Raw genomic sequence first — 21,983 nt, forward strand, 5'->3', positions numbered from 1 at the left:
GGCAAAACATCGTCTACCAGTTTTATGGTCATCAATAATGAAATGCCTAAAGGCTTGAGACAGGTCCCTATAACTCTTATTTAAGGCTGCCGCTACTGATAAGCCACCATATAAGTTATGAAATGCATTTTTAAGAACTCAGCCGTGATATCGTAGTATTAGAACGTGTTATTAAACGGTACGAGGGACGATGGTAGGTTACTTCAGGGAAGCCAAATGCAAGCCTTTCCTAGTTCATGCCTACGAAGAGCCCACGAAATGCTCTGAATTTTTTTTTAAAGGAATTTGAAATAATCAAATAATGGCTTTAGAGTTAATCTGAAATTGTGGCAAAAGCAAGATTTGGGTTTGCATTTCTATTCTGTTCATCAAGTAATTTCTCCCTAGAGGATGCAGACAGCAATGCTATCCTCAAACTGTTTTGGTGAGCATTTCATCGATTTGATTTGAAATATTTTAGGCGGTTTTGGCCCACGGTAGGAACTTGATCACTTTCAGTACTTTTCTTTCTGGGAAACATAACATCAACATCTGGTGCAGAGCCTTGTTTCCTGACTCCACGGGGCTGGGAGGGTGGTAACACGCTTCTGCGCTCACGTGCCCTTGACCCTCCACTCCAGTGTGCAGACTGAGACTCTAGGAAGGCAGGAGCCTCTTCCTGCGGCAGCACAGCTTTGCCTTGGCTACCACTTCCGGCCCCAAGGCCTGACGCTGACATCTCAAGAGTTTTCCTGGAAACGCAAGAACTGGGAGTCTGGAAAGCCGAAGACACTCCTGAAGGAAGTGCTGAGGTCCAGTGTGGCCAGTTTTCACGAAGACGGGATGTGTCTGCTGTACCCAAAGTCAAATATGTCCCCCTCAACCTTACACCAGAAATTCCGAATGTCCAACCAGTCAGTGATGCTCAGACTTCCAGGTGCCAAATCGTCACTCCATGTGCTTGTTAAAGATAAGATTGCCAGAAGGTGGGACTCAGGAATCTGCCCTTTAAATACGGTCTCCAGGTGATTCTGATGCACGAAGCCCGAGGACACTATACTGGAAACCACTAAGTCGGGCAGTGGGCTTTGCACGTCAGCTCTGACCACCCGGAGGTGCCACCAGTTCATCACTGAAGTGTCCCACCACTTGGCCTCAACTGGGTCTCCAGTCTCTAGTAAGCAAAACCATTGTTAAAATAAGAGCTAAATACCAGTTAGGGACAAATTGTCTTTGTTTACTTCTTTACAGGCAGAGGTTGTCCAGAAACACAGCACCTAGCAGAGAATGACACTTCCACTGATTTCCCTAGCCCTCAACAGCACTGTTCAGGGTTGGCTCCTCTAAGCATCTTACATAAAAGTGCCCACACTCGCCCTAACCCCACCCCAACCTGTAACACATCATCTGCTTATTTTCCTCACGGCATTTAAGCCCCTTTAAAGCAAAGACCTTGTGAAATGTATTTTCGCTTGAAAACTCAATGACCTTGTGAAATGTATTTTCGCTTGATAATTCTATGCCTCTCACCCTCAGTAGAATGTTAAGCTATATAGGACTCCTAGGTGTAGAGCTGTCTATCAAACATCAGAAAGGTTGGATGAATACTGAAGAACTGCATGGAAGGAGAGACGGAAGGAGGGAGGGCAGGGATGGTTTTATGCATTTGTAAAGTACTAGGTCTCTTATCTAGATTTTCTCTAGTGACTGACAGCAGAAACCACCTTACTTCTGCAGTTTGGCTGTGCTCCTACATCAGAACCTTCATTTCTGGTGCATTTATTACTTCTGCTGCAGTATTTTTTAAGTCTGAAGGCCTTTGTTACCACATGCATCTGTGATTCATTGTGAGCTAGTATATTTCCAGGCTGTGGGTAAGGGCTAAGGTTCCTGATATGCACAAAGTATATCCCTTAAAAATACCTTAAGAGATTTTGAAAATTCTAATTCAAAAAGATACACACACCCCAATATTCACAGGAGAACTATTTATAATAGCTAAGATATGAAAACAACATAAATGTCCATTAACAGATGATTGGATAAAGAAGATGTGAGATACACACACACAGAGGAATATTACTCAGCCATGAAAAAGAATGAAATATTGCCACTTGCAGTAACATGGATGGATCTAGAGAATATTACACTTAGTTAAATTAGACAGGTAAAGACAAATATTATATATCACTTATATGTGCAATCTAAAAAATAAAAGAAATGAATCTATATACAAAACAGAAACAGACTCACAGGCAGAGAAAACAAACCTATGGTTGCCAAAGAGGGAAAGGGGAAAGGGATAAATTAGGAGTATGGGAGCTAAAAGATACAAACGACTATAAATAAAATAGATAAACAACAAGGATTTATTGTGTAGCACAGGGAACTATATTCAATATCTTATAACTGTAATGGAAAATAATATGAATAAATATATATATATGTATATATATATATATGTATGTATATGTATAACTGAATCACTTTGCTACACACCTGAAACTAACACAATATTGTAAATCAACTGTCCTTCAATTTAAAGACATACTGTAAGTCTGATTTGCTACTAAGTGTTCTGAGCTGCACTGTCTTGTGCCACATGAATACACAATTCCCACATAAACACATGTGTCTGTGATTAAATAAATTCACCTACATTAACCCATTCTTTCAAGATGCAGTTCAAAACTGCCTTCTTCACAAATGCTGCCTTCGTCATAAACCTTCAGGTGACTCTCTCGTCCTCCAATGCAAGAATCCTTTTATAGCTTGACACTCAGCATCAAAGCCTGGGGATGTCACTGGATTTGTCACTGTCAAACATTGTCACTTGACCAACTTCAACCACTGCTCACCCCACAACATCTGCCTCCAACCTGGACTCCTGAAATAGTCAGTCCTCCCCATTCTTGTAATCATGTTCTATAAAGTCGTTATGAATGCTGAGTTAGTCAGTACTGACCCGTTGCTTCTAGGGAGCTTCAGGGTTAGGTTTTTGGGTGCCTCTGGTCACAGCACTGTCACCAACTGGTCAGCAGAGAACCTTGTGTGGAAGGTGTCTCTGTTTCCAGGCACCTTACTGGGTTGATACTGTTGAGTCATCCACATTGGCCTTGGGGCCATCCGCACTACGTTCATGCCTGCAAGATGTTTGTCTAACTCACTTATTATCTCCCTAAAGCACACTGCAGCCTTCTTGGACTTCCAGACGGCACTCGAGGACTGTGCTCAGGTGTCAGTCCCAACACCAGGACACACAAATGTGAAAACGTGGCACTAAATAGTCCAAAAAAGGGACACTTCCTTAGAGCCTGAAAGCTGAAACCCGAAGGCAGCGCCACCTTGTCCAACCCCAGCTGAGCCTGTCCGAGAATGGGCCGGAAAGTACCTGCAGAACTGATCTTCCGGTTTCAAACATATTACAGCGGCACGGGTGGGTCTGCAAATACGGTGCAAATTCGGAAGGCGCGGGAAACGAGGGCGGGGAGCAGGCATGGCTGCCTCCTCACTGGCCTCCCTGTGTCTCTTGTGGTCCAGCCACCAGGCGGCAGCCAGGTTACCTGCAGACAATGCCCATGAATAACCGGCAGCTTCCCAGCTGCAATGAACAAAGTATGATTCAAGCACCTTTCCGGGCCCGCAAGGACCCCCAGAGATGACTCTCCTTCCCCTTTTCCTCCTTTGTCCTTACATTCTTTGTTTCTCCGAGTCTCCGTCGGAACCTGCCTCCCTCACTAGTCCCTCCTGCCTTGGCCATGCCCAGTCATCTTTTCCTTAGACCCTGAGATCTAGGCCTCAAGGTCACAGTATCAAGGCATCCCCTGATGCTCTCAGGTCGTGGTTCCCGTCAGCTCCTCCACCTTCCGGTGTTCTGCACTCTTCCTTATCGGAAGCCGTTTCATTCATTTGCTAGCATGTTGCTTATCTGCGCCCACAGGAACAGATCTCTGATAACAGGGCCTCTGGTGGTCCTCGCTGCACTGACAGCGCAGAGGGCAATGCCGCCGGCGCACAGCGGTGCCCAGGATGCAAGTGTTGGATGGGTAACTTACAGAGCACTCCTGTGTGCTACTTTATGGTACGAATTTATGTGTTTGTCCCCATTCCCCCTATAATAACGTAAGCTCCCGGCCAGCGCAAATGACTTAGGCTCTGGTTTCATGCAAAGATGTTTATACTCAGCCTCCTCTGCCTGCTGCGTAATGGGCGGTTAGCAGGCTATGGTCTCCAGCAATGCCGCACGTTTGGAGAGCTTTTTGCACGTTATAAGCGAAAAATACACTTATTGACTAAGTGGCCCCAGTTCTGGCACTGATGTGTTTCAGTTATGTTTTGCTTTGTAACCAACAATTCCAGTACATATTGGCTGAAACCAGCAACCATCATTTATATTTTTTATTTGTCATACGTCTGCAATTTGGGCACGTCTCCGTGGACACAGCGTGTCTCTGTTCCTGCGGTGACAGCTGGCTGGCTGTAGTATAGCTGGGGGCCCAGTCATCTGAATGTGATCCCTCACACACGTGGGCATGATGCCGGCTACCCCGGGACCTCAGCCAGGCTGCCGGGCGGGCACTGGCCTGTTTCCCCTCGGTGTGGCTACCTGGCTTCCCTGAAGCAGGGTGGCTGGGTTCCCAGGTGTGACTGCCATAAGCACTAGGAAGAAGCCGAGTTACCTTGGGTGCCAAGGTTTTGGAGATGGCATCCGTTCTGTCTTGGTCCCATCAGAGACCCACCCAGAGCCAGGAGAGGGAACTTAACCTGATCTATTGTCTTGAGAAGACCGTCAGAGACAGTCTGCCTCAACAGATCACATGGCAGTTCATCTCCATCCAGGCAAAACGGTGTGAAATCGACGCTTTTGCTCCTTCTGCTGTTTGTGGTTTGTGTATGTGTGTCTGGCTCGTGCACGCAGCAGGCAAGCTGAGCCAAACAAGACCAGAACGTGGCCTCCCGTGGACCAGTGGGTGTGTCAGAGCAGAGGAAAGGTAAAGTGCCACGGATCGCAGGCCTTCCCCTCAGGACGGAGCAGAGCCCCCTCAGTAACACAGCCGCCCCAACTCAGTCTGCTAGCAGAGTGTACCAGAACACTGGCGACTGTGAGCGCTTCCCACGGACCCTCTGGACGTTCAAACCTGTAACTGCAAGCCAGATTTCTACCAGTTGCAGCAGCTCCCTTTGTTCTTTTGCTACTGGCTCCCCAAGAGAAGAAGCCTTCCTCTTGCTCCCCGCTTAGTAAGAGACATCCGTTTCCTTAGCCAGCAACCGTGTGGAGCCCACAGCGCTCACCTTCGCTCTCTCTTTTTCCACAGCTTCAGGCATCTTTTCAAAGAACGTGACTGAGCTACTCGGAGTCAGGAGCTCTGCCACGACTTGAAGACACTGAGATTTCTGTCAGTCTCTACCCTCAGGTGGATGCAATGTGGTAGGCGGGGGAGGGAAACCTAGCTCTGGTTCTTTCGGTCTATCTTGAAAGGAACGTAGCATTTTCAGCTCAAAGGGAACTGAGGTACTTGAGTGACGTTCAGTTCCTTCACACGGTCGGAGCACGTGCTATGAAACCCCAAAGGCTTCTTCAGAATTAAAACAGCTCAATCAACACCCAGCTTTCCAGCAGACACCATTCCCTCCTGAAGGGGAATCGTGACGATTCATATGTGGATGGAGAAACGGACACTGAGAGCACGCACATAAATGCTAACACAGAATAGTCCAAATTCAGCAAATACACCTGGACAGACATCCGCACACACAGAGTGAATCATCTGAAAGAACCGGTGAAATGGGGCAGTATCTATTTCCATAACATTTTCTTCTCGGGCAAAACCGCACTACATCTACAGACAAACATTTCTGTGAAAATTCAGGTGTGTGGATTTGCCTACATGTGTGGCAGCTTTTTTTGTGGTTACGCTTTGATAAACTATCACCCAACTTCTAAATGAGCAGCCATCTTAATAACTACTTGAATATTTCAACTTTTTCCTCTGTAGACCTGGTGTGTCATTCTGTTTTCCATTTTGTGCCTGGCTTTTCATGCATTTAAAGTGCTGGAGCAGCTGTTTATTTGGAAAGGTTCCTTTATGGCCATAATAATCTCCAACTAATTGCACATCAAATATTTATTTCTTGCACATTAAATTAATGAAGCAGTTTCAACAAGAGAAAAATTGGACCAGGTTGGCAAAACGGTGCCTATAAATTCATGAAAGATTCCCAGTTCTTTTTTGGCAGGACTTCTCTGATACAGATTAATAATTTTTAAATGGGAAAATTTCCCATTATCTAGTTGTGACTTTTTAAATAGGCAAGCTTGCTTTATTCAAATGCTTTTCTCAATTTTTCCTTGATAGATCATATTATAGCTTATAGAAATGAAAAAAAAATAAGTCATACTATTGATTTTCAAATACATTATTTGCTTTCTACTCTGCCTTCAATTTAACATAATTTGTTTTCTTCACTCTACTTTTGAAACTGTAAATGCTTTCAATGGGTGAATGTTTTTCAGCTTTATAAAGGTATGGCTGGGGAGAGGGTATAGCTCAACTGGTAGAGCACGTGCTTAGCATGCACGAGGTCCTGGGTTCCATCCCTAAGACTTCCTCCTAAATAAATAAATAAATAAATAAATAAATAAATAAATAAAGCTAATTACCGCTCCCCCTAACCAAAGATATGGATGATACACACAGAACTGCACTATCTAATGTGTACAATTTGTTGAGTTCGCACATATGACAATACCTGCGATGCCACCCACATAATCAAGGTAGCAGCCATATCCAACACCTCCCGGTTTCCTTGTGTGCATTTGCTGTTTGCTTCTGCGGTAAGAGCACAAACATGGAACTGACGTGCAACAACACTTAAGTGCACACTACGGCACTGTCATCTACAAGCACTGTACTGCACCGCGGGTCTCTAGAACCTGCTCATCTTGCAAAATCTATATCCATTTTTATACCCATTGAATACCTCCCCCACTTCCCCAGCCTCGAGCCCCTGAAAACCACTATTATATTCTCTGCTTCTAGGAGTCTGACTATTTTAGATACTTCGCAAAACATCCTTCCATTACCTTGGCTTATTTCACTCAGAAAGACACTTCTCCAGGGATACAAATAGCCAACAGGTGTATGAAAAGATGCTCAACACCAATAATTATCACACAATTGCAAATCGAAACCAGAGTGAGACAGCACCTGTTACGATGATCACTGATCAGAAAAGCCAGCCAAACAACCAACCAACCAAAAAAACCCCAGCCCAAATCAAAACATAACATCTTGATGAGGATGCTGAGAAACTGGAACTCTTGTACACTGTTGGGACTGTATAACTGTGAACACTATGGAAAATGTATTATCCTCAAAAAATTAAAAAACAGAACTACCATATGACCAGCACCCCACTTCAGGACGTATCTCAAAGCACTGATCAGGATCTCAAAGAAATATCTGCCCTCCCATTTTCATTGCGTAACTATTCACAACAGCCAAGATGTGGAAACACCCAAGTGTCCATTAGGAGATGAATGAATAAAGAAAAAGTATATACACACAATGGAGTATTACTCAGCCTTAAAAAGGAAGAAACCCTACCTTAAAAGGAAGGAAACATGGATGGACCTGGAGGACATGATGCTAAATCAACAGGTGGACTTAAAATTTTTGCTGATTAAAAGTAGTACATGACTAATTATTCTGAAAACTGGTTTCCACTTCCAACCTACTTTTTTTTTTCCTTCTGATACATTCTCTGGAAGATGTCTGATACTGTTTCTTTTAGACACACTGCTGGTGTATGGAAAATGACTAATGAAACAGTTTCAGGAAAGAATTTCTCTGAACAGTTGGTCTGTCAATGCTAAGAATGAATGCCTATGGGTTTCTTTCATCAGAATAAATGATGTTACAATTTTCCAATAAGATCATAACGCACAATTGCCAGCAAACATTACTGAGTGTTTACAATGCTTGGTAGAGAACACAGCTCCAAAAAAGTGTCCCAAAGGACACTCTGGAGTTCTTATCTAGTTGCTGACTGACTGACTGTTAAGTTTTAGGGTCGTTAGTTGTCCTCTTTTGCACTACACTTTTGAGTACGGTTTTTGGCTTCAGGTACCTGTGAATGAAACATGGTTTGCATTTTTTTTTAGAAAGGTCCTTTTAAAGCAAGTTCTCACCATGCTGTTCCGTTCAGACAGCAGCAAGACCATACATCTGCATGGTTTATTACAGGCTTATCTTGGATATATTGTGGGTTCAGTTCCAGACCACCGCAATAAAGCAAATATTGCAATAAAGCAAATCATACATTTTTTTGATTTCCTGGTGCGCATGAAAGTTACGCTTACACTACACAGTAGTCTGTTAAGTGTGCAATGGCATTATGTCTTTAAAAAAATCCAATGTGTGTACCTTAATTTAAAACACTTTATCGCTAAAAAAAATGCTAATCATCATCTGAGCCTTCAGTAGGTCGTAATCTTTTTGGAGTAGTAACATCAAAGATCCCTGATCACAGATCACCACGACAGATACAGTAATAATGAAGGAGTCTGAAATACTGTGAGAATTACCCAAATGCAGCACAGAGAATGAAGTGAGGAAATGCTGTTGGAAAGACGGTGCTGACAGATTTGCTCAATGCAGGTTTGTCACAAACTATTTGTATATCAAAAAAGAAAACAAAACAAAAAAACGGGGAGTATGTGCCAAGCAAAACAAATCAAAGCGCAATGAAACGAGGTGTGCCTGTGTAAGGAATTGGCCCCGTGATTATGGAAGCTGAGAAGCCCAGGACCTGCCATCTGGGAACTGGAGACCCCAGGAAGTTGGTGCAGTAGTTCCAGCCCGGGTCTGCAGACCTGAGAACCAGAGAGCGGACTGATGGCGTAAGGGCCAGCCCAAGGGCAGGAGAAGACGTTTGTCAGCTTCCCCAGTCAGGCAGAGAGCCAGTTCTCCTGTCCTCTAGCTTCTGTTCTGTTCACGCCTTTGACGGGTTGGAAAACACCCTCCCACCCTGGAGAGGTCCCTCTGCTTCCCTCCGTCCACCCATTCAGATGCTCATCTTATCTGGAAATACCCTCACAGACACGCCCGGGACCATGTTTCACAAACATCCGGGCACCGCGTTGGCCCTGACACGGAGAATTAACCATCACCTGGACTTTCAGGACATATCACATACCCCCAGCAGGAATCTGTGCCATCCCACCAAATTTTTATCAGCATCTCTGGTTTCTACTGACTTGATGCCAAAAGGTGCCCTCCACCCCTAGTTCTGACAACTAAAAATGCCCCCAGACATGGCCTGGTGTGGTCTGGGGCACCGTCACCGTGCAGAGCCCCGCTGGCCGAGCTCAACCCCATCCCCGGGGAACGTCCCCATTAGACTCTCCCATTTTCCGTACCAGGGAGTTCCCTGGAGTGAATTCAGTTCAGATCAACGAATCTTTCAGTGTCAAAATGAGAAACACACCAATCACTGTGGATGATTCCATCTGAACAATGACAGGTGTAAACTTCTGTCTGCTCCTCTCACACCATTTCCAGGCCTTTGAAGAGGAAATGAAATATTACTGTCTAGATCAGTGGCTCCCAAATTTGCATGCATATTAGGCTCAGCCAGTGGTTTGCACAAAACTTCAAAGACCACACGGCACCCCAGAAATAAAATCAGGATCTCTGAAGGGGGGCACATAGACATCACTGAAATCTGATGTTCCCCACGTAAGTCTGTTGAGCGGATATGAGGAAGCTGTTGGAGGATTGGAGGACTAATGTATTGTAATTAATCAGTCATCACATTTGTTGTTGTAATCCTGAATCTGGTTCTTACACAATTTCCATTATCACCTTGGGGACATAATGTCATCTGACCCTGTTTTTTAAAATCTATCTATAATACGTAACTGTATCTCTAATACGTAACTCCTGTGATCACCAGGAGACTGAAGAGATGACTTGGATAAACTCCAAAATACAGTGAGTAGCGCCTAGGAAGTGCCTAACAGTGCCTACTACGGTGACTATTCTTTGCCCCATGTCACCCTTTTCAAAAATCACTTTGAGTTCACTGTTTCAATCACAATCACATTTTCCATCATTGTCCAGAAAGCTGGACAGACAATTAAATCAGAGTCCCATCACCAGAACAACATTCTATTCATTATTTTAATCTGTATCTTGGTAGAAAGACATATGTTTTCAAGTAACTGTCTTCAAAAACTCTCTTTGCATGGGCGTGGTCTACACTGTGAACCACCGCACGCCTGGGAATACCTTTCACTCGCCTTCACCTTTGGGGAAAATCTTGGGTTGAATTCTTGGGTCAGGAATACTAACCCTTGATCAACATTCCGTAGACAGGCCCCATCTTTTAGCACATGGTGCTCGAGACCAGCCCTGTCTTGCTCTCTCGTTCCATGTCACCTGCTTCATTTCCCAGGGGACTGAGAGATGCTACTTCACTTTCATTTAAGCTACGGCAGCCCAGAATGTCGACTGGATTTCATTTTTATTAACTTATTTACTGACTGCAACCCCAAGTGAAGCCATTCAAACTGGAACCTTGTTATTTCCTCACTTTAGTTGAGTTTTCTTTTGTTACAAACCTTGACTATTATTTCTGCTCCATTTACTTTCAAATCATCTTCCAGAACACTAATTATAATTTGATTCTTTTCTTTTCACTTATAAATTTAGTCTCTTGCCATTTAAATCTATTTTTCCTATTTTTCTGGGAAAGTGTCCCATGTTTTTGCATGCCAGAAAATGGATTATTTTTTTCCTGTCAGTTCCATTCTTTCATAATTTCAATGCAAATTTAAATTTGGTCATTGAGTCTTGTGTTTCTGTTTCTTTGTTCTTAAGTCCTGTCTGAGTACATTTTATCCTGTTCTCTTCTTAACACTCCGTGAATGCCTTTGTATATACAATAAGGGAAGAATATATTAACTCTCGATATTCTGATTACAAAATAATCTCAAGTCGTTATAAAGCTGATTACGTATCAGGAAGACCTAGAACATTTTCCAAATGATGCTTCAGGAAGAAATTCTCTTTCAAAGGTTTCCCCCTTTGCAAAGATAAGGCAGCGGCAAACCTGGAGAAGTCTGCACCTTACACACAGTTCTCTGAAGAGCAGCCCTCCCATGGGAACCACTTACACATCCACAGATAACCCATAACAGAATTAGAAAAACATTCCAAAGGACTGTATTTGTCTCTTCTTTGAAATAAGCGTCTATCTCACACCAGATTAACCCATCCTGTGAGGGAGCAAGACGGCAGAGGACTGACTCAGAGGCCGGATGGTACGGAGGCAAAGTCCGAGGAAGGCTTCATCCCGGGATCTTCCTTCTGTGTGGTCAGCGGTCAATCAGTAAGTGCCGATGGAACCACAAACGCAAGGTAGCCCTTCAGGGACTGACCTCCTGCTTCCAAGCAGCTTACAAGGCTTGAGGGAGGGAGTGACTAGGGACAGGCTTGCTGAGGGAGGATGCTGGCTGGTGGAAGGCCCTGGCTAAAGGATCGGTCTAGGAGCCGGTGCCACGATCACCTCAGTGGAGGTTAAAGCACACACAAGTCCTGCAGTGCAAGGGCTGAGTCGTGGGGGACAGAGGCTAAAGGCAAGAACGCTAGGTCACAGCAATAAAGCCGCATCAGGAAAACTGAGAGCAACTTCCATGCGTGATTGCTGGATGCTTGACACCCATCATTTTGCTTAATTATCTTAACACTTTCATGCAGGGTTGGGGAGGGGGCAAGTGTTCAGAGCCCAGATTTGGGAAGACAGATCCGACAGCGAGCGCCCAGCATCCTGACACGTACGTCACCTCCCAGGCCCTCTGCGTCTTCCCCTGTAGGTGGCGGGGCCCCCAGCAAGTGGACTTAGTGCAGGTGAACCATTTCACATGGCGCCCCGCAGTCAGAAAGGACTCGGAGTGTTCGTTAAATAAAGCCATGCCCACTGCATCCGGTATTTCAGCTGGGTGTGGTGACGTTCAAGAGACGTGTGCAAGTCTGTAAACCAGGCTGCTGAAGAACCACAGCGTGTTCTGGATCTCAAGTCAGGGGAGGCAAACAGACCAAGAAAAAGATGTTTGTAGAGAAAAGAAGCAGCCAATTCAGAGAAGCAGCAGCTGCGGTCTGGCTAGGATTCCCTCCAGAAAGTACATTTTCTCCTCTCCTGTCTCTCTCTTTCGCCCGTGGCTCCAAAACTCCCAGAAAGGTTGGACTTTTGCTTTAATCACTGGGGACAAAAGAAGAGAGCAAATTCCATGCTGACTAAATAGGGCCCGCGTCCCGCTGCCCTGACCAGACCTCACGAGGTGCTCTAAACTGGGAAACAGGAGGCTTTGTGAGAACCAGGAGAAGGCAGACCCCCTGCCTGCCACCTGCGACAGGAACCGGTTTAATAATCTTGCTTTCTTTAAGAAAATTAGCATATGTGTGCCCATCACACTTAAGGTGTCATCCGGGGCCACAACTGCTGATGAAACGACCACATGTCACGCGCTCACTAGATGCGCAAGAACAAAATCACCTCGTGACAACAGGCTAGAATCCAGACAGAACAACTGGCACCTTCCCCTGCCGTAGGGTGCTTGAAATGCTCAAACCCACATCCTCCTGCTTTTCTCGTTTTTATCAGACTTTGAGCCCAAGTAAGCAGCTTACACACATGTAAGACACTATGAGGACGCTTGGCCAGAGTCATGGCCCAGACAAGCAAGGACCCACCGTCATTTTTAATATCTATACACATGCAGCCCTCACGGGGTTTTTTATTTTTCTTTTCTTTCAGAGGTACAATTCCCATGCTGGGAGATTTTGTTGCCAAATAGAAGTCCCTGTGACCAAGGCACCGTGAGGCCAAACTGGAACATCGGAGTTTGAGGCAGAGAAGGGTTTACTGCAGGGCCGAGCAGGGAGCACAGGGTGGCTCTGGCCCAAGAAAACCCCAAACTCCTGGAAGGGGTTCAGCAAATCATGGTTAAAGGCCAGGTAAGGGAGGTGGGGCTCAGGGTCCGTGATCAGCTCATGCCCAACTGGGTGATGGCTGACGTGGAGGTAAGAGTGTGGTCCACATGGTCAACCCCTAGGCGCCAGGTCTGGGGACTACATCCTCTCCATCATGAAGCACTTAATTTCTTCCCTTTGGGGGTGGTTTTTAAACATCTGAAAAACTCAGAAAATATATATGAGATACTATTATCTGGGTCCTTCAGAGAGGATATGGGGAGCAGCCTGACTCTGGAAGGCCCCCCAGGGTCCTGGTTGGTTAAAATTCTCCTTTGAAGGAAAGCCTGTGGGATGCAGGGGTGAGAGACTGGTAATGGTGTCTCCCTGTGGACGACTGATGAAACCGAGGATTTGACGTGGATGGTGGGGGAAGGCACTGGAGGAACGTCCAAGTGAGAGAAATCCCATCCAGTTATGTTCCAAGCTGGCGTGGGCAGTCACACACGGCGGTATCATCCGCCAGCACAGCGCTGACCCTGCACCGTCCTGGGGCTGGGGGCTGACGTGCGGTGCGCCCGTCGGGGAAGGCTCGATCCCGGCGGGCCTCCCCAGAGAGAGGTCCGTACGGAAAAGGCACTGCTGATTCTATCGGGTCTTTTAAACGTGAGACATCCTGCCTCTCTGCTTAGGCACGTCCACAGGTGAGTCTTCAGAGTTACCCAGTGAGGCGGGCATGAACACACCCACTTCACAGTGGAGGAAAGTGCGGGCCGAGAGGTGGAATCCACCGCCGGGCTTACAGATCAGACGTGGGACCAGGAATACACCCAGGCTGTCCGAGGTGGGAGCACACGCCCTGTATGTCAAGTCAACACACTGCTGGGCTCAGGAAGCGGGAAAGGATGGGGTGAGGGAGCCGGGGCGGGAGCGCGGGCTGACACTGCTCCGGCTTCCTCTGCCGAGATAGGAGCACGACGTGCTGCCCTGCAGGCCGTGCGCTGCTGTATGCTGACAGACTCCTGAGCCAAGAGGGGTGGGGACACACGTCCCACCTCATCTCAGGACCACGGGCTGGTGGCACGGTCCCCCAGATACGGGCTTGGCCATGGATTTCCAATCCAGACGGAGACGCTGCAGGCTGTCGCTCTTTAAGTTACGATGAATCAGCACATAAGAGTTATTCCTTCCACTGCAAGGTGTATCAAAGGAAGTGACGGTACGGGGTGGGTAACATTTACCGGAAGGACTAAAGGAGCTCATCGGATCAGGAATGGTACCATCATTCTACAAAGGGTACCCTTGATTAAGCCAAGATCCACTAGCCTTTCTTCAATTCCAAGTCCGGTGGAGTCTGCACGGACAGGCACCGTTAGGGGGCTGACCGTCAGTGAATGGACGTCCTAGCTGCTGGGCAGATGGTTTTTAATGTGAACCCCCCATACTTAGCCTTCTGTATGTCTCTTTCTCCTGGGCAACGCCACACAGCTTTGCTGGCCCCCCAGATATCCAAGCGTTCTCCCCTCTAAGTCACTGTGACTGAGTTCTATTTTGTGCAGTGGTGATTCTTTTTTTTTTAACCACTCTGTCCAAGCACTGGCCCCTCGGAAAGGCAAGGTTCATGCCCACAATATTATTTGCACATTTTCCCTCTCCAGTATCATGGATTACAATTTCGTGTATTACTCAGCTGGGCGACCAGCAAGAAGCAGCCCTCAGCAGGCAGACCAGGCATGGGTTTCCCTGAGAAATGCCCATGTGTGTGCACGTGTGTCTGTGTGTTCTAGGAGAGTCATCCTTGTCCTTCTCTTGGGATCACTTATTCAATCAAAGTATTCCTATGTCTGTAAAGAGGATGCACTGGCAGAAGGAAAGAACGGTCACTGGTCTTGAGCCTCACGATGGAAGAATCAAATCGACTTCATCCTTTCTTTAATCTTTCTCTAAAGACTTTCTGTGGTTAGTTATTTTATTAATTATCTGAATGTGTGATGTTGTATGTTTTTTGAAAAAACAGGGCAGTACGTTTCCGTATGTTTTATGTCGGTAATAGAGTCGTTGGTTACACGTGTACCCTAAGGCTATAATGCTGAGCACAAGAGCAACGCTACGAGGAAAAATACAAGTAAGAAGCACCCGAGACTTGCAGACACTGATGACTGTATTTAAGAGAGATAAAACGCAAGCCTACACTGTACAGCACAGGGAACTATACTCAGTACCTTGCAGTCACCTACAGTGAAGAAGAACACGTAAAGGAATCTATGTGTGTGTGTGCGTGACTGAAACATGGTGCTGACACAACGCTGTAACTGACTCTGCTTCAATTAAAAAAAGAGAGAGAGAGAGAGAGAAGCATCCAAGCAAGACCGACTGCCAGGACCTGAGCTGCTGTCCCCCATTGCAGGGCAGGAGCCCACGGACAGACACTGCGCGGTCTGCAGTGGGCAAACAGCGGTGCCGCTGGAGAGGAGGTCAGAGAAAGAAAGTGCTCGGCGACACGGCAGAATGGATCACAAGGCAAAATGTCTGTATCGGCAAAGACCTTCAGAACCCGGTCTAAAACGGAGGGCTTCCCCATGTTACCCCTCCCATGTCTCCCTTGCCTACGTTAGCAGGGAATGCTGCAAGCTAGATACTGCCGGTCTGCAAAGAGCAGTAAGGACTGGAAAAAAGACTCAAGAGATTTTCTTACCCGTGAAGGAAGTTTGTATCACTGTGGGAAATCGCACGTTTCATCTGGTTGTGTAGACGGTTACTTCTAAGGGGAGAACAGTTTGGAAGATTTGATCCCATTTACATTTCCCCTACAAAATCTTCTGTTTCATTATAGAAGTGGTCCTGAATAAAGGCAAAATAAACCAGTACAGAGATGGATACTAATAAAATATTAATGGTGAGGGTGAACTTCCAAGAGGATTGAAAGTAGCAATAGTGGACACAGCTCAGTGGTAGAGCACATGCTTAGCATGCACAACGTCCTGGGTTCAATCCCCAGTACCGCCATTAAAAAAAAAATTTATATATATATATATATATATATCATGTAAATATTCGTCTTTCAGGAAAGGATGAGGTCAATTTCACAGACTCACAAGGACACTGGCCTATTGTTTCGTAACAACTGAATGCCCAGTGTCTCCCTGCTTCTGGACCTATGGCCCAACATCCCTGGCCGTGGCTGCTTGGCGTTCCTGTTTGGTTTCTGTTCCAAGGAAATCATTTCCTTGTTTGGGTGTTTGGCCATCACTCTTCAAGTTTTACTTTGTACGTTTTCTCTCTCAGTTCATATTAGAAGCAAAGACAAGATCTCACAGTGAATTTAAAATTTCACACAGAACGGGCAGAGCTATGGACTGAATTGTGTGCCCCCCAAATTCACAGTCTGCAGCCCTGATCCCTCATGTGATGGCATTTGGAGGTGGGGCCCATGGGACAGGATGAGGTTTGGATGAGATGGAGAGGATGGGTCCCCTGGGATGGGATTAGGGTCCTTATAAGCAGAGGAAGAGACACCAGAGCTTCCTCTCTCCACCAGGGTGAGGACACGGCAGGAAGGTGGCCGTCTGCAAGCCAGGAAGCGAGCCCTCACCAGAACGCGACTGCCACAGACTGACTGTTCGTGTTCCCCTCCCTGCAAATTCACACGTGAAATCCTAATCTCCAAAAGGACTGTTCTCTGAGGCGTGGCCTTCGGGAGGTAAGGCTACCCCCTCACGACTGGGATTCGGGCCATTATACAGGAGCCCAGAGGGCCCCTCACCCCTCGCACCACGTGAGAACACAGCAGTGAACCAGGAAGCAGCATCTCACAAGGCACTGGATCTGGTGGCACCTTGAGCTTGGACTTCCCAGCCTCCAGAACCGTGAGGAATATGTCCCTAGAGTTTATACGCCACCCAGTCTGGGGCATTTTGTTGTAGCAGCCTTAATGGACTAAAACCCTGACCGTGCTGGTGCCCTGGCCTCAAACGTCCAGCCTGCAGAACTGTGAGAGAACGAGTGTTCGATGTTTAAATCTGTGGTATTTTGTTAAGACGAGAAGCAACAAGAGACATGACCCCTCCACCGAAAGGGCCAGGGAACTGCATGGAGTGAGCCAGTCGAGGCTGGGCCTGACGACCAGGATCCATAGGTGCGTCTGCGTGTTTGTGAGCATCTTCACAGGTAAATTTATTTATTTTTATTTTTGGGGGGTAATTAGGTTTATTGATTGAATTTTTCTTTTTAATGGAGGTACTGGGGACTGCACCCAGGAGCTCGTGCTCGCTAAGCATGCGCCCTACCACTTGAGCTGTACCCTCCTCCCCATCACAGGTACATTTACTTGAAATACTTTGGACGTGGCATATTTTGTTGAACACATGACTAGAATCCAATTCCTACTCTAGAATCCTCTCCTGACCTTTTAACCTTCATCTGCCAGAGTTCTATTATCTCCAAACGGAGAACAAGACATGGTAACATTTCCTAACAGGGTTACACCTCCTTGGAAGCTTCCGGAACAAGACAAGGTGTAGCTAAATCAATGACTTAGGTAGAAAACACATGGAGAGGTAGCCAAAAATATAACACTGGTTCATTATCAACAAGTGATTCAATTTTACGAGAGAAATAAAAAGCTTTTGAAAGACAAACCATTCCAATAATTACATCCCAAACAGAGAAACTCTGTGAAATAAATAAAGCCATCAGAAATCTAGAAGTATAAAAAACGGCTACTTTCATGTCACTGAGACATCTCTGCTCTGTGAGACAGTATCACCTATTTCAATCTTGAGCTATTTTTGCATTCGGTCCATCTGTGCAGGTACCACATTTAAGGCAGACGTGGGATGGAGGAAATCACGCCTACTCCAGTGATTAATTTAGAAGATTCACTTGAAAAATAGCCTTACCTTCCTCTAAATTAAGAAATATTTACTCTCACTCTGCAGATGTCGAATGAGGAAAGAAATGATATGGCTCGTGGTTTCAAGAGAAATGTCTCTTCGCAGTGTTATAAATTGTACCTTGCAAATTAAACTTCTACAAGCAGAAGTCTTCTTTCACTCGGGGAGAATAGACATTGTTAATATAATGCCTTTCTCAATTTTAGGGTTTCTGCATATGCTTATGAGAAGTTAAAAATAGCCGTATGTGACTCAGCTAACAACAACAACAAGATAGAAAATGGAGTAAATCAGTCCACTGATTAAGAAAAATCTAACTATACAAGTTGCCGTAAAGAATAACAACTCTTATTTTTGCAAAAACATGCTATCCTATTTCAGTCTATTCATATCACATAGTGGCCCCATATACAATTTTTAGAAAAGCATAAATTTTAAGTAGAATCTTTTTTTTTTTTGCTTTGAGTATTTGATTTCACCAGATGGATGAAAATGGTTTCACAAAACTGCAAATGTTTAATTAAAGAACTGTGCATTTAAAAACAGTCAAATCACACACAAATGAACAACATCGACATATTTGTAATTCAGGTCTACGTATCAAGGGATGCAGACAATAACAAAATCCAGTGTTTCACCTCAGCAGGGGGAGCCAAGGATGGAGGCATAGTGGGGGTGAGCCTTCTGGGTTTCAAAATTGTTGTATCCACCAGAATTGTCGGAATATGGTAAGACCATTAGCAACTTGACCTCTGCCCTCACATAGCTTCTACAAATCAGGACAAACAACTACTCTACGAGGCAGAATAAAAAGCCCAGAAGAAGTTAAAAAAAAAAAAATGGTGACAATGCTAAGTAAGATTCATTCCAACAAAGGTGGTGTGAAAATGGGGCGCGAGGCAGTGGGCGATACTGGGGGGGGGGGGGTGGCCTTGGAACCAAGCCTCAAATACAGACGTATTCAAAGGGCAAGAAGACAGTCTGAACACGGCAGACGAAGCCCATTAGTGCGTCGTGTGCATTTAGCCTACTTTGTGAAACGAGCTAACCTCTTTTCCCTTCAGGATTTCAGTCACCTTGATTTGCTGAAGTTTATCCTGATGGAAGCATTATGATGGGAAAAAAGACAGAATGAGGGAGAGGTGGTTCTGGGGGTGGGACGTGTATCCCAGAGGCAGGCAGGCAGGCAGGCAGCTCAGGGGTGGCCTCCCAGATCCAGACGGTTACAGCCACAATGGCACGTTGGGCACCAAGACCCCAGACCCAGAGGAAGCAGCCAGGAACCGGGCTGGGGAAAGACCAAATGAGTGAGGAAGTTACAAAGGCAGCCAGCTCCGTGTTTTGCTTGGCGCTTGCCCATGCATTTTCTCGTAAGCTGTCTATTCCCAAATCTGGTACCCACTCTCCTTCTCCATCCCTGTGTGAGGCCAGCAGGCCAGGGGTACTGGGGAAATGCAGAGAGCCCTCTAAAGTTATCAGACTCTGCGGTAACAGGACAACATGCTCAGAGCAGGAGACCAAGAGCAGTTGTGTGCATCAGGTGGAAACTGAGCGTGGGGGACCCGGAGACACGCATCCCTGCAAATGTGATTTGGCAGCAGCAGAACTCGGGCCCAAAGCCACCTTTGGAAAATCTCTTTCCAAACCCCGAGCGCAAAGTGAGTTTCCCCATCTACGATATACTAAATAATACACAGCAGGCAGAGCCATGAGCACAGTGCACGACGTGGTATTTCCAGAAGCCTTTCTTTCCCCAGATATTTTCAGCTCTATGTTGTCAAAAGAATAGAAACAGACACAGAAAACTTTTTGTCTTTACTGCTTAAACATCCCTGACATGCCTGGGCACTGTACAGATGGAAAAGAAAATGCTTTCAGGATGAAGATTAAAAATGAATGACTTTTAGATTTGAAGCATAAAAGCCAAAAGAAAAAAAAAACATTTTACATTTTCTCTTTCAGTCAAATATATAGTCCAGAGTGTTTCCTCTGAAAGGAGACAGGGCTTAAAAATAAATCTTGCCTATACTTTTTGAAATGGGCTTGTGATTTTCATCATAGGAGGAAAGGGGATGGAAGTGCTGTACTAGCAAACGAAATGGATGTTCACCATCGGGACCACACTGGTGAATTATTTAAGATCGGGAAAGAAATACCCATTTCCCGTAGAGAGATGGCATTGCAGACTAGCGACAAAGGCAATGGAATAAATAGGTTTCAGGGAAACTTACTGACTGCTTGCTTCAGTTTACAAATTAAAGAGAAATTGAATGCATTTTAATGAATGTAACCATGCACAAGCAAAGAGGAAAGCATATTATTTGTAGCTGGCACACACCGCAAGGGAGAGGTGCAATTTCATAGGAGTACAATCTCTCCTTTGGAATTGGCTGAATGATTATCACTGCTGATTCTTGATGAATGTGCTTTCTATCAAGTGTTAATTCAGACTTTAAAAATCAGGACTCTGCATTTACCTTGATGAATGTTTACTGATACCGACACGTGGTAGGAACAGTACCATTCACACAAAAATGGAATCCCTCCCCCTGCTCGACACCTCTTGCCACCTGAAGGTAAATATCCACCTCCCGTGGCTCCAGGCTGCTAGGACTGGAAGAAAGCGAAAGCACACGATGCAGGAAGAACAGTGTATTCCTCCATCTTTTCTTTTTCAAGTTTCTCTCTTATATTACTGCCCACACTCATCTTAGAAACCTCAGGTCTTCCTCAAACCCAAGTGAGTTTTCCCCACTGGCTGCTCCTAGGGTCTGGGCATACGCTTCACCCCTCTCCCCATCACTGTGTGTATAACTTTACCTAAGCCTCATCCTCAAAAAATCAGCGCACAGGTCGGCAGCACTACGGCAAAGCAATCGGAAAACCCAGTTCTATCCGAAGTCCCCACCCTCGGCTGCACACTAGAATGAACTGGGCAGCTTTCACAAATTCCAGGGTCTCTCCAGACCAATTAAATCAGAATCTGGCAATAACGTTTTAAAACATCCTCTGCTGATTTTACCGGGCAGCCAACAACTCTGGTCTAAGAGAAGGCCATTGGCTCATTCTATTAACCATGTAAGGGTATTTACAATCAGGGCATTAAAAAAATAATGCCTTAACTCGCCGGTTTCTTAGAAGAACGTTGTTCTCCTGAAATTAACTAACAGGTGTTGAGTGAGTCAAGAAAAGCAGGGATTTGTGATTTAACGCGTTATCACACATCAGAGGTGGAACTGAGTATGACAAATACTCTAGGAAGGGATGCTTTTAAGAACATACAAATAAAACAAATGCAGAACACGAAAACCTTTGGAATGCATTAATCCAGGACTCCCAAATTTGGGGGTCACTAAATTTTTTTTTCACAGCATCAAAGTTAGCATCCTGCGAACATGAGATTATATGATTTATCCACTAGGAAAAGGCTATGTTAATGCCATAGGATCACTCTCTAATTCCAAGTCTTTTCTCACATTGCAGCCCTCAATCTGAAAGACCAGCTAAAAACACAGGGAAGGGCTTTTCTTCACCAAGGAAAAGCCATCTCCAGATTCTTCAGTTGAGACTCATTTTACTGACTTGCAAGACGAAGTTTAAATATTGAACTTCAGAGCTGCAAGGACCGTGAGGCATTACCTAGGACAAAATTCCAAAATTCCTACTGCAGGATGTTGTGAAGCAGGAGTTATTTGAATACACGCGCGGTGATACCACGACAACAGCTGCTGACTGACCAGCAGGCGGTGTCACAGGAAGAACAAATCTGACTCCACGTGAGACCTGTTCCTTTAGCTCTAAGCCTGTGCTGCACCCTGGGCTCAGTCATGCTGGTGCTGCACCTTCTGTAGAAGGATGTTGCCTCGAGCCTGAAATCTACAGGAGAACCCATTCTCAAGGCTCTGACCTTTATTTAAGACTGTAACCCTCTTCCATTCATACAGAGGTAAAAAGTTGCAGAACAGAGGATAACATCTGTCTTGTTGGAGGTTTACAGGAACACTGTGACCTGACCCCTGTGGACAGCTGCAAGAACAAAGCATTCTGACACCAAGAAGTCCACAATAACCAACCACATTTAGTATAAAAGGAGTGTGAATTCTGACTTGGGTAGATGGTTCTCTAGGAGTTAGTCTCC

The 21,983-nt window shown here is 45.5% G+C and overlaps 1 protein-coding gene and 2 long non-coding RNA genes across 3 annotated transcripts in view; 2 read left to right on the forward strand and 1 right to left on the reverse strand.

Moving 5' to 3' along the window:
* The window catches only part of LOC135320316 (patatin-like phospholipase domain-containing protein 4), a 90,578-nt gene extending 79,094 nt beyond the window's left edge, over positions 1 to 11,484 (forward strand). Inside the window, exon 7 of the mRNA XM_064483415.1 lies at positions 11,250 to 11,484. Coding sequence (XP_064339485.1) covers positions 11,250 to 11,453 — 204 coding nt within the window. The 3' untranslated portion in view covers positions 11,454 to 11,484. The remainder of the gene's footprint in view (positions 1 to 11,249) is intronic.
* The window catches only part of LOC135320318 (uncharacterized), a 239,023-nt gene that overhangs the window by 26,583 nt on the left and 190,457 nt on the right, over positions 1 to 21,983 (reverse strand). The window lies entirely within an intron of this gene.
* On the forward strand, positions 12,374 to 21,547 carry LOC135320434 (uncharacterized). Its single transcript, XR_010379581.1, has 3 exons — positions 12,374 to 12,998; positions 16,492 to 17,120; positions 21,329 to 21,547. It is a non-coding gene; the product is annotated as an uncharacterized LOC135320434 (long non-coding RNA).

Source organism: Camelus dromedarius, chromosome Y, assembly GCF_036321535.1.
Source record: "Camelus dromedarius isolate mCamDro1 chromosome Y, mCamDro1.pat, whole genome shotgun sequence".
In the NCBI taxonomy this organism is placed as follows: Eukaryota; Metazoa; Chordata; class Mammalia; order Artiodactyla; family Camelidae; genus Camelus; species Camelus dromedarius.